At 45.3% G+C, this 13,001-nt stretch overlaps 1 protein-coding gene across 7 annotated transcripts in view; it reads left to right on the forward strand.

Moving 5' to 3' along the window:
• Positions 1 to 218: 218 nt before the first annotated feature.
• Positions 219 to 13,001, forward strand: part of KIF16B (kinesin family member 16B) — a 140,057-nt gene continuing 127,274 nt past the window's right edge. For 2 of the 7 annotated variants that reach the window (XR_007162244.2, XM_048060979.2), the window contains exon 1: positions 237 to 436. Coding sequence is in view for 6 of the 7 variants with exons in the window: in XM_048060979.2 (XP_047916936.2) it covers positions 390 to 436 (47 nt within the window). In the remaining variant the exon portion in view is untranslated. Of the gene's footprint in view, positions 437 to 13,001 lie in introns of all 7 variants that reach the window. The other 5 variants (XM_048060972.2, XM_048060974.2, XM_048060978.2 and 2 more) reach the window with 5 other exon arrangements.

Here is a 13,001-nt window from a genome sequence, read left to right on the forward strand (position 1 = left end):
AGATAGCCGTGGGTGGGCAGTGTGGCGGGCAGGCCTGCACCACCCGTGTTACCATTACAGCTCTCTGCCCGCACGGCTAGGCAGGCTTTGACACACACACAGAGCCCACCAGCTCCCGGCGGGAGGCCTCGGGCGGCGCCCTGCCCTCGCCACGAGCAGCAGCCACCCGCGGCCGCCCCTCCCCACCCTGTGCCCTTCCTCCTCCTCCTCCTCCTCCTGCCCTCCCGAGGGCGGGCTGCAGCAGCGCCCTGCCGCCGCTTGTTCCCGCCGCGCCCCCGTAGCGGCCCGCCGGGGCAGGGCGGCGGCGCCACAGCGACATGGGCTAGGCCGCGGCCTGCCTCGGGCCCGGCGGCACCGGGCCGGCAGCGGGAGCGCGGCGGGGCCGCGCCATGGCGTCGGTGAAGGTGGCCGTGAGGGTGCGGCCCATGAACCGCAGGTGAGCGCCGGCCCTGCTGGGGCAGCCGCGGCGGGCAGAGCTCGTCCGCCGCTGCTGGGGAAGCAGCGCGGGGAGGCGGCCCCGTGGCGGTGAGGTTGCGGCAGGCTGCGAGGGGCGATGCCGAGTCGGCTTCGGGTAGCGCGGGTCGCTTGCAGGGAGCTGGGGCGCCGCGATGGAGCTGGCTGTCGCAGGCCGGCGGTGCTGGGTAATCCCGTCACCAGCACCCTCGCGGGTTTCACTCACCCACACGCAGCGATGTTCTGCACCGGCACGTCGCTCGTCCGCAGCGGGTCCCCGACAGCAGGCAGCGCGGGGCTTGAAGGCGCGGGCAGGACTTGCTGGCGTAGCGTTTGGTAGCGTGGAGGAATTCAGTCCGACCGTCGTGTGCGGAGAGATGGAAAAGAGAGGAAAGGGAAAAAGGCAGGAGAGGAGAGGGCTGGTGGTTGTGGCAGGCACTGGAAGCAACGCTGGTACCGCGCGAGTGGAAGTCGGCGAGCGTCATCGCAGAGCAGCATTACGGTGACCCTGGACCTGCCGTCCAGGTGACACGTGAGAGGACAGCTCGAATGGGGCTAGACCAGAGCGCATACCTAGAAAACAATGAAATTAGTTTGTGGTACAATGGAAAAGAAAGAGCCAAAGAGCTGGACAGACAGGGGCCTGCTGTGGTCAAAGCAGCAAGCCAAGAAAACAGTCGCTGACACCACGTGCTGAGTGGCAGTGAGCGGGCTGTGGAGAAGCTTTTTCTGAAAGTTTCTGGGAAGTTTTCTCTGACTGAAAATAAGCAGTAGAGAGCCTCCCTGTTGAAATTGCTCAAACCTTGCCATGTGCAGGCCGGTGCTTGATGTTCATGGTACGTATCAGGAGGCTGGATTCAGCGCCAGGGGATATTGCGCCCAAGCCCTGACTTTTGGATGCACGGTTGCTGTTCCGCGTGGCACCGAGCAGCACCTCAGGTGGCTCTGGCAAACGGGAGCGGTGCCGGTGGCGCTCATCTTCAGGCAGTGTCGCACCGACGTGCTCGAGGTACTGCCAACACGTGCTGTAAGCTGGGCACCCACTGCTGTCCCCTGTTGCAGTAGTGAAGGTATTGTGAACCGCAAGACAGGGGCAGCAATCATGTTTTTCTTCTTGGTTTCCTTTGTGTCTTCGCTTAGCTATGCTTGGCTGTATGGGTCGTTGCTGTAAGCACGGCAGGATTTCCTAGAGGAAGGGCCTTGCTGACAGCTCAAAGGGACTTCCCAACTGGGTGTTCATTCTGCAGTGCTTGCTTCCAAAATCTTTAACGTGATACTGTATAGAGTTAAATGTGATTTCATGTGTGTCTGTAAACTTGCTTTGGTTTGTTCTAAGCTTAGTCATATAATACAGCTTATTTCATGAGTCATTTTTAATTAGAGAAGACCGAGTTAATGAACAGTTGTTCAGACTCCTGCATTATGGAGCAGTTGCACTGTATGGTGTCATACCCCTGCTAATTGTGTAATAAGCCATGAACACGGATCTTGGAATGAATCATGTGGCAGGGCGGGGGTTGTTTTGGGATTGCTTGCAGTGCCATGGCTTTGATGACAAGCTTTGATCCTTTTTTTTTTTTTTTTCCTTTCCCTTCTCCCGTGACTTATTTTTGTTGTTCTCTTTCTTTGGCTTGACCTGGAAGGAATTTGTTCATTTCAGTATCGTTGTCAAAGCGCTTGACCATTCTTCTATAAACAGTTAACATCCCAAATTGATCACACAGAGGTTACCCCAAAGATTTTTGACTGTATCTCTGGATAATGTAATAAAAGTGGTGTCTAATTACTTTACAGTTACTGCTTTGAAGCCAATTGTGAGCATGAGCTTAGAAAGTTCAGTTACTTTGTGAATCTCCGTCTAATCTTTCCTTTCCCTAATTCAATATACAGTTGCAGTGACAGCCTTTCAGTTCGTGCTGACATTTTAATAATTCTATAAAACGTGTAAAAACCTGTCAGCTGGCTTTAAGACTACGTTTTCTTCATAGAGTAGAAATCTGCAGGGAGCTGAACTTGGGGTGTTGGTGCATTTTGCTCTGGAAAATTTATGATTTTGGTCATTATTTTACAGGTTCATTTTTTTAAACCTATCATTAGAAATATTTGTTTATTGTCCTGTAATTTGGAGGACTTTACTGGAGGGTCCTGTACCGTGGTCTCAAAAAATGTAGTTTCTCATTGAGATTCTGTCAGAATGGCCATTTTCTGTAATAAATAATGGGATTATAGAGAAAGCACTTTTCTGGTTGTTTACTGTGCACACTTGTTTGGGCTACCACTTACTAACCATTGTCTTCCAAATTTGGCATCCTATTAAGTCTAATGTAATTCTATCTCTGTTCTATGTTCCCTTATCTGCATAGTTCAAATGAATAAGTTGCCTTACGTTCAACTGTTTAGAGTCGTTTAAGAAGAATGAGGGGATAATCTCTTCGTAGCTCCATTTTACATCGTTTTATTTGCGTGAAAACAAGAATTAAATTAGTATTTGGGAAAACCACCTTTATACTTTTTTTTTTTGGGGGGGAGGGGGATGTCAATTAAATAAAACCACCTAGAATACGCTGATTAAATAAGAGAAGATGTTTTGATATGTAATAAAGCGAATGGTATCTGAAAGAATCAAGTTGATATTACTAATTATTATGCCACCTCAGTTTCTTATACCTGGCAGCTCTGTTCTGTTTGGCTTTCAATTCATGAAGTAATGGAGGAAAACAAACCTTTTTTTTTTTTTTATGCTTTTTATCTGTTTCTTGGATTCACATAAATTAATTACTGAATTTAATTAGTTGAATAAACTAAGTAAAGGTCATATGCAGCCTTTCCTGGCTTTGCACTGCAGCAAGTTCTTCCTCCTGCGTGCTTATCCACGAGGATGCTCAGGGGGCTGGAGCACCTCTCCTATGGAGACGGGCTGAGGGAGTTGGGGTTGCTCAGCGTGGAGAAGAGAAGGCTGTGAGGAGACCTCACAGCGGCCTTCCCGTGCCTAAAGGGGGCTACAGGAAAGCTGGGGAGGGACTCTTGGTCGGGGGCGTAGGGATACGACAACGGGGGAGTGGCTTTAAACTAAAAAAGGATAGATTTAGATTAGATATAAAGAAGAAATTCTTTACTAGGAGGGTGGTGAGGCACTGGCACAGGTTGCTCAGAGGAGCTGTGGCTGCCCCATCCCTGGAGGTGTTCAAGGCCAGGCTGGATGGGGCTTTGGGCAACCTGGTCTGGTGGGAGGTGTCCCTGCCCATGGCGGGGGGTTGGCACTGGATGGACTTTGAGGTCCCTTCCAACCCAAACCATCCTGTGGTTATCCAGTGCTGTCGATGTTTTTAAACATTTATTTAAATGAACTTTGTAGACTTTCCCACAGCTCCGTTATTATTTCTAATGTAATGGAATAGGATTTCCAATTTGATTTTTCGAAGCGATCAATCTTTAGCTCTCCTTAGATTTGCTCTACAACCTGAAGTGGCTGATGGGGCTGGCAGAAACGTGTGGTCAGGAGCCGTGGTGCTCTACCTGGTTGTGCCGTCGCTCACAGTTACTGCACGAGGATTAACAGCTTCTATGTTTGATAGTGGTGAGACACAGAAGATGTTTTACTGCTTATAGAAGGCTTTCGTGTGACTCTGGGACTTGTTTGGATTAAAAGCCATGCCAATACTGACAACTTAGTTGTGTAGGCTGTAGTTGTATATTAGCCATTACACATGAGGCTGTCCCACTTGGTTTTACATTTTTACGCCTCTCAGTTAAGTCGAAGTAACTCTTCAGCTTCAGGGCTGGAGTCTGAGTACCCTGGGATTTATAGGACCAACATTTTATTATCTTTTAAAAATAACTCCTTGCACAATCCAAGCCTTAGTATCAATAGTAGAGTTTTCAACAGCTCGAATTAATATAGCACTGCAAAGGACAGAGCTATAAAGTAAGGGGCTTCATTTTACAAGAAACACATGACTAGAGTGTTTTTAGTGGCAGCAGTGATAAACAAGTAAACAACTAAGAGCCAGCAGAAATTGTAATTTGTATTCCTTATGTTTCAAAGTGATTTATGTGGGAGATTATTGGGAGTGTGAAAGTTCTTCTTAGCTATCCATGCTTTTTGGAATTGAGACACACGACATATAAATGGAGAATATATTACAGGATTTCTAATGCAGGGAAGAGAGGAATGCATTGGTGTCTCTTAATAAATTGCTCTGGCTAAAATACATGTTACTGTGGGTATTTTTCATTTTCATGAATTTATTTTATCAAAACACTCCATCTTTATATTTAAAATATCAGTATAGCAGGTAGAGTAAGAAAAGCTGAAATGATTACAAGGAAGGACACCAACAGTTAAATACTGTGTTTGTTTCTGAATTGCCTGGTGAAATTTTGCTGAGTCTGTTTCTGAGCATTGATCACCAGTTGCGGTTCATAAGGGGCACCAGAGCGATAGGAGAAGCGTAACTCAGAGCTTAAGTACGGCCAAATGGCGCAAAACTATCACTTTTTAAACGACAATACCAATGAGGATAAGCCATTTGTCAGCAAGCAGAGTTTGCTATTTCTTATGTTAACTCTTTGAACTTCTGTTTTAATAATGGTGCTTGTGACTTATTATCATGTACAATTTCCCTATTATAAAAAGAAGTTGAAAAATCTGTAAGGATAGGTGAGGCTCTGGTGTGCCTAGAGTGAGTGTACCTCTCTCTTGCCTCATCCTTTATCAGTGGGGGAGCCTGAATTCAGTAAAAATCGAGTTTGATGCCAGGTTGGCAAGACAAACTAACTGTTCTGAATGTGACTTTTCACCTTGCCATTTTTTACATCCAAAATCTTGAACCCATTTAAGGACCTCCAGCAGATTTTTCCTTCGGGAAGGTTGCCAGAGTAGAGACACTTCTCTCCCTGAAAATAAGGCGTGTGTGTGTGTATAGACCATCATCAGTGTGCTATTTCTTTTGTAAGTGTTGGACCAGTGCATAAAGGTGTAGGCTGAAGTCTGAGTTCTTGTATCAGGTAAAGTTGATACTAAGAGATCTTGGAAAAAATCCAGTGGTTTTGTACAGTCTATTTTCTATTTATTATCTCATCTTTTCAAGAGAAGCAAACAGTAGAAATAGCTTTATCCTACAACATGGTCATGTTCATCTTTTCAGGATAGGTCCCATAGTCATGGGAGAACCGGAGAACCAGAGAAATGAGCGTCAGCATGGCAGTGTACACATCTTCTGTCCCTAATAATTGCTGTCTTTTAAGTGACCGAAATGAAGATGCACTTAACAGATGGGTAATGTCTGGCAGTGGCTTGATGATACCTGGTGGGTACGGTCAGGTTCCCAGGTGGGGTTAACGTGGAGAGAACGCAGGTTCTTTGGGCATCTGCAAATGGTGACGTAGATATCTATAACTATGTAAAAATGCCCTCAAAGATGATGGAAGTCTCAGCGATGGTAGCTTGTGACTGTTACTGCGGTCTGTCATTTTGGAATCAACGTGCAATTGAGCTAACAGAGATTGCTGGGAAACAGAGGTGCTGGTATTGTGGGGCTCCTTTAAATGTCAGCTAAGGGAATTATGCTTGAGGACAGGACGTAGTAAGGCATGTTATAAGGCTGCAAGCAGACCTTTTGAAAATGGGGGAAAGGCTGGAGAATTTGCTGTTGGAGCAAATGAATTTAGAAATTACAGCTTGTTCATAGCAGAGCATTACCTTAAACTTTTAAGGACTAGAAAAGATAAAACGGAGAAGAGAGTAGGGGGCTTACAGAAAAGTTCAGGTTATCAGTGGCAAAACTAAGAAGGAGGTGACAGAAGTCTTATAATCAATATAGTAGCATGGGATATGGTTGTGGTTTAAGGTTTTTTTTTTTTTGACTTAAAGGTAGTAAGTAGTAGGTGCAGAGTTCAGCCCTGGCCCTGTAGGAATGGAAGAAGCAGCAGCCGGGAGTGTTGGGGGGGAAATGCCAAAGGTGTTTAAGTAGTACAGAGAGCTTTGCAAGTGTAAAACAGAACAGTTGCCCTCTTCAAGAGCTTAAATAGCAAACATCACAGGTTTCCTAAGGGGTGGTGAAATGTGGTGTTGGATGTCTGTTATGGAGCAGGGTCTAACGAGAGTGTGGCCTTTGCTAAGATGAGAAGTTAATGCCAAAGAGAGACGGCAACAGCAAGGATGATTGTTGGCTGGGAATTGGGATGCCACAGGTCAGGATATTCTAGAAAAACTTGTTGGACTCTCATTGGGCTTTTCCACAATAAAAAATGTCAGCGCTGCTGAAGCAAGCTGAAACTTAGGGGTGCAAGCAGTAACGAATGCCAGCACTCCGGTGTTTTGTTTCTTCAGAACTTCTCACCTATGTTAAAGTACATGGTCTTTGGACATCAGTGGCTTGTGACTTGTTTTCCTCTTCTTTCTGAGCCCTTTTCCTCGATGGTTAATCTTTGAAGCTTTTCAGCAAGCTGATGAATTTGAACTTCTGAGTGTGATCAGAGTTCAGCTCTTGCTTGCATGTACCTCACGTGGCCAAACAGAAGCTGCGTTCTGTGCTTCCCCCGGTGAGCCCCTGTGTCGGTGCCTTTTTAAGTTCAGTTTCTAGAAGCTCATTATCTGAATTATGTTGGAAAAGCTTAACAAAACTGACTGGAATCATTGATTCAAAAAATATCGAGCTAAATGTGTACTTCATGCGTTATGACTGCTGGAATAGATAAGGAGATGCAAATCTAGAAATATTTGCAGGGCTTAAATGTTGAAAAGAGGAATTAAATATTTAGTTACGGCTTCTTCGTAGTATCTTGGGAATAATGGAATGAAACTAAAAATGCATCAGCTTAAGCTGTATCCAGGGAATTACTGCTAATGAGATAGTTTAGGTTGTGGAAGAGCCAATCTCCCAAGGGGAACGAAGGCCCAGGCAGTTGGGAAGAGCTAATTCCTTTGAAGAAAGTCATTATAGGATGTGATCTTGCGTGAATGGGAAGGGGAGACTAGATGTAGATGACTTAAGTAGCTCCTGCCTTTGCCATTCTGCCTCTGGCTTCCTCTGCAGAGGGCCTTACACGCAGGCCCAAAACAAAACTGAGTACACTGTCTTTAAAGCAGCGTCTTGCCATTTTCATTGATAAAGCAAGGTGTATTGGGGAGGGAGAGCCCCAGCCGCAGAGCTTTATCCTCGCAGCAGCGAGTGGCAAAGCGAGAGGTGAGCTGAGCACTGCAGAAGGTGCTCGAGCACAGTGCTGTGTTCGCGTTACCTGAAGAGTTAACGGCTGGGACCGACAGCTTAGCCTGCATAAACCAGGAGAGAACAGGAAACCCACACAGTGCTTCTGTTGATGTGGGCTCATTTTTCTGTCCTTTTCGGTGCTTAATGCAAATGCTTCAAAGTTTTTCAAGCCTGAGGGATTTGTCACAATCGCCACCTTGTTCCTTCTGTTGCCCTCCATGGCATGAAGGAACAAAGACCTTCCAGTGCCAGCGTGGCTGGAGCACAGCAGGAGCGTGGGCACGTGTGGCAGCAGGGTTCAACTGCCCTCATTTACAATTTCTAACCCCCAAAGCTTTATGATCTTAAGCATTTTGAACTTGAAAGCCTGGCTTTAGAATAGCATTTCCTAGGTCATTGAATTCAGTATTATCGAGCACATTACCAGGTTACCTACATGTTATATCACTAAAATGAGGAATGATAAAATGTTTTCAGACTCTGCTTTTTGTTGAGAGCTCCTTGAGACCAGCAGAGAAGGGCGGTGAGTCTCTGTGTTGTAACTTTCCTAATGAAACAAAGCAAGAGAAAGGTGAGTCTGTCGGTTTCTTAGGCTCTGTTTATTTGAAATGAAGACTGATTTTTGAATAAATGGGATTAGCACTCAGCAGTTTTAACCTAACTGAGCTCTTGGACTAGAAGGCTCTCAGAAGTCTGAGTATCTCTGAAAGGCAGGTATTGTTGGAGAGAACAGCTGGCTGAACTGAAGAGCAAAGTCCTTTCTTTTGCAGCAGCTATAAATACAAAGCCGGGGTTATTTATTGAGAGAGGGTTTTTCAGAGTTATCTAACAGAAGGAGAGCATGCATGGCAGTAGGCATCTTAATTGCCCATGGGCTAAAGTTCTTATTGTTGAACACTCAGACACTTCAAATACTGGCTTTATGAAGGCTTTCCTCCAAAGTTTATATGGTAAATATAAAGCAACAGAGAGACGCGAAAACCTGGAGTGCACCAGTCATTTTTCTGTATGCTTATGTTTGGCAGATATTTGTACTTAGGTAACTGAAGTCATTTGTTTTTCAATCCAGATTGCTTGTGTGTGCCTCGGCTAAGGGAAGGAGTGACTGAAGAACAGCCTTATGGATTACTTGGGAGCCTAACAGATGTGTGAGGTCAGGCACAGTTTGTCAGTTCTGGATCTCAAATTAGAGGACCCCCTACCCCAAAAGCCAAGGACACTGCAGGGAAGCAATCTGCTTTCTTTGAATCAGGCTTTGCTGTACACAAGAGGTTAAGTCAATACTGTCTTTATGACTTGGAATAGCAGCAGTAACAACAGAAGGAATCAGAAGAGACAGGATATTAAAAGCAAAGTAACATGTGGCCTAAAAGCCGAGTCATAGAGAAACTTTATAGTTTCATAATAATGGCAACAAAATTCCAGGATGTCACTCAAATCAACTTGGTGTTGTGTGAGGTTAGTCTATGTTGCTTCTGCTAAATAAGCAATTTTGCTACATTTTCCTGTAGAGTGCCAACAGAGAGGTGTAAGAGGGGGTTCGCATGTGCACGGCTCAGAGCCATGCAGGACAGGGAACTGGTGAGGCCATAACCGAGCCTGGTCTGGCACTCCATCTGCACAGACAAAACTGAGAAGTAGCCATCGAGATAGCTTTCTGGTTGAGGCTTACATATTGTTCAGGTTATGTGATCATTGATTGCGGCATGTGTGGATACAGTGATTTTTTTAAAAGCTAGCTGTTGCTAGTGGTTAAAAAATTGCTTATGTTGATACCTGCTAGGCCTGAAGTCTATCTATTGTGCTGTTAAAAACAAATGTAAAAAGCAGGTCAGGTACCTGATTTAATGCAGTGACCAGTCTGCAGGTGTTGCCATGAGCGTGCATAATTTTCCAAGAAAAGCTAGATATTATTGGACATAAGACAGTGCAAGGACACCCCTATGTTCATTTTCCAGGAGAGCCTTCCTGCTGTAGATTAAACTACTGCTTTTCAGTATTGTTGGTGAAATTTATTGTTATGGCTAAGGGCATTTAATCTAGGTTGTCCTTCATACAAGAACTGATACGTGCGTACTAGTATATAAACTAAGGGAATATTTCTGTTTCGTGAGTTGTACAATATTTGTCCTGTTTCTGCATTCTCTGTGACTGAGTTTGTTATTCGGGTTTCAGCTGCATTGTGAAAAAAAGTTCTGAGAGTGGCAGAGCTCTCCTTTAATGATCGGCAAAGTTTGCCAGCTCTTTTTATAAAGTGGTATCACAAAAGGGAATGTGGGTATCGTCTTAAGCCAACAGTCTGCACTAGCAAAATACTACGATTACATTGACCACAGAAAAATGGGCTTCATGACAGAACTGCTGCCTTTTTTTTTCTAAAGTCTCAAGTATGTGTATCATGTCTTTGTCTTCCTGAAACACAATTACAATCATATCATAGCAGGCTGTTTATTTAAACTTCAATCCCCAGGATTTTTTCTCTGCTGTCTTCTTGTCAGGCTGCTTGAGGTGAGGCAGAAGATGTCGTGCAGCCTGTCTGTCAGTCAGTCGGTTCCCATGTCACAGCTTTTGAATCTGCTGGCCGATGTCATCCAGACTTGACAGCTTGGTAGAGATCTCCAAGGTGACGAAATGGTGGTGTTCAGAGAAAATGGGAGGTGGTGGAAGTCTGTAGAGCTCTCCCTGGCGAGGGGGAGGCTGCGGCCTGTAGCAGCCGTCAGAGAACCCACTGGGCACGCACCCTCACCTGGAGCCGAAGGACACCTGCCTGCATGCCTGACGCTGTAGGATGTGGAGTTCCTATCTTTGAGTGTGAACGTGGTTTCAGTCGTGTAATTCTGAGTCTGCGGCCTTCCTTGTCAGTCAGCAGCACTGGGCCGCTTTGAGCTAAGGAAGGCCGGGCTAACGCTGGGCTACTGCCCTGCTGTGGAGAGGGCGCTGGTTTTTATAGAGTGCGGTCGTGTGGCACTGGTGGCTCAAACCACCAAAATCTTGGGTTTGAATTGGATGTTTCATATGCGGACCTCCAGGTTTGTTCTTAACCTGAACCCGCATATGTTTTTAAAAAAACCACATTTAAAGAAAACGCACTTTCTAAAAAACGATTCGATAAGCATTGAGGAAGCGAATAAACAAAAACCTCTGGAGAGCAAAAGGAAAATTAGAAATTGTGTGATAGTTTAGTTTGTGCTGACTTTTCCTGTAGTTAGAGTAACAAAAACATCCTTGTGTAGTGGGCTTTTTGTTTGACACTTTAAAGCATACAGTTGAATCGAATGTTCTCCTTTCAAGAGTTCCTCAAACAAAGGAAAGTACTCTTGGTCTGTGTGATTCAATGAGACATGAAGGCGCAACGTACGGTTAGCGTGTTACCAAGCTACAAGAAAAAGCAAAGTTCTTTCTGTGACACATTGTGTTTGTTTTGTAGTTAAATCTACCTTGAATTCTCCTGGTTGTGAAGCAGCCCTCATGCTTTCACATCGTGAGCCCAGAAATACACCTGGGCCGTGAACAAGCAGAGTGGTAAAATAGGAAATCTGTAACGTCGTGCCTCAAGTGGGAATGTAGGAAGCAGGCACTTGGCTGAAAAGAAAAGCCATTGAGCATGGTTGAGTTGCTTTAACAAGCACTCAGACTATGTTTTTGAGTAGCTGAAAAACAAAATCACACGCTCGCTCTTTGATAACCCCGTTTTCCAACAGGTAGTCCATTAAATGTCTACAGTAAAGTGAATTTCCAAGACATATTTTACAGGCCCTCTTTTCATTTTGACACAGATGCTCAGCAGGCAGTTCAGGGAGTACCTGTATCCTTGTCCGTGCAGCCTTGGAGGCCTGTTGAAGTGGGCTTTAGAAACACTGTGATGGAGAAAACTGATGGCACTTTTTGTCCCGTCCTTTTTGGTTTTCCCCTCCAGTCCCCTGGCCAAAACACTTCTTGTTTTTTCTGTTCTTTTTCTCAGAGTCATGTCTGTCGGATATTATGGTAGTCACAACTGATCACTGTGGTATCAATTTAATGGAAAACATATCATGATTTTCTGACAGGATAAGCTATAGTAAATGCTCTAATGTCTGAATAATACAGAACAGGTTATTAAAAAGCCACCATTTGAATAACTTAACCTTCCAGTGAAGGACCTTAAGGATGAGCTTGGAAAAAGACCAAAGGCATTTTGCAACTTTGTAATAGGGTTCTTCCGAAAGCTTCCCTTGCTCAGTGACATTTGAGTTAAGAGTGCATTACCGTGTTCCACTCCTTCCTGTCTGTCTGTGGGAGGACCCTCAGAAAGTCTTGTGGAGGATGAGATGAGTGACTTAACGCAAAGAGGTCTTTGAAAGTTGCCTTGAAAGCTGGAGATACTGCTCGTGTTTTACTGCATTTGGACTAGATGCCCATGGAAGTGCAAAAACTGCTCAGGTCTTTGCACTGAAAATATGCGGGGAATATAAGGGAAGGAGGGAAAGAAACTCACCTTAGAGGTGTCTACATTGCAGATTGTTCCATGAAGCTACTGTGTTTTGACAGGGCTGCTGAATCATCTTCAGGTTGGGGCAGTTCTTCCTAACTCACACAGAAAGAGGAATTACTGAAGCTTTGCCCAACTGAAGCATTTATCAGGTTATCCCATTAAAAGAGATGTATGCAGGCTCTTTTGAACATACCTTGGTACTGAGGCTGGTATGGTTTATATAAAAATAAAGCGACGGTATTATTTGAAGAGCTTCTTCTGATGGCTTCTTCTCCCTTTCCCTTAATTGTTAGCTGACTAGCTAGCTGAATTCAGCAGTAGCAGAGGGTCAGTAGCAGCACTGAGGTGATGGATTTCTTGGTATCTGTGCCAAAAAACTCTCCTGCTTGATCACGCTGCCGTTTGGTGAGGGACCAAGGGATCACGGGTTACACGTTTCATTCCCTTGTGATCCCGGAACTCCACGTGGTGCCTGAGCCAGCAGCGAGTGAAGCCTGCAGGCTGGCCCGAAACACCACTCCGCAAACAGATCAGGCTTCAGGGGAAACAAGTCATCTTCCGTCACCAAAGCAGTAATTGTGAACTAGTTTTGGCAGCCGGCCCCTCGACATTGCCTTGTAATGGAGGTTGTGGGACTTGCGGGGCAGTGCCTTTGGTTATCGGCTGGGGCTTGCCTCTGGGCCGAGCTGGTTGCAGCCAGGGCCCCTTCCAGCCCTGAACGTATTCGGGAGGGTGCCTAAAACTGAAACACACTTGCTTACAGCCTGAACCTTTAACTGAGGTGGAACTCGCGATCAGAACTTTTTGAAAGGGATTCAGCCCCTTCTGAGCTGCATGAAATGGTTACCTGGAAGTGACTGGTGTTG

This window comes from Anser cygnoides, chromosome 3 (genome assembly GCF_040182565.1).
Source record: "Anser cygnoides isolate HZ-2024a breed goose chromosome 3, Taihu_goose_T2T_genome, whole genome shotgun sequence".
Taxonomy (NCBI): Eukaryota; Metazoa; Chordata; class Aves; order Anseriformes; family Anatidae; genus Anser; species Anser cygnoides.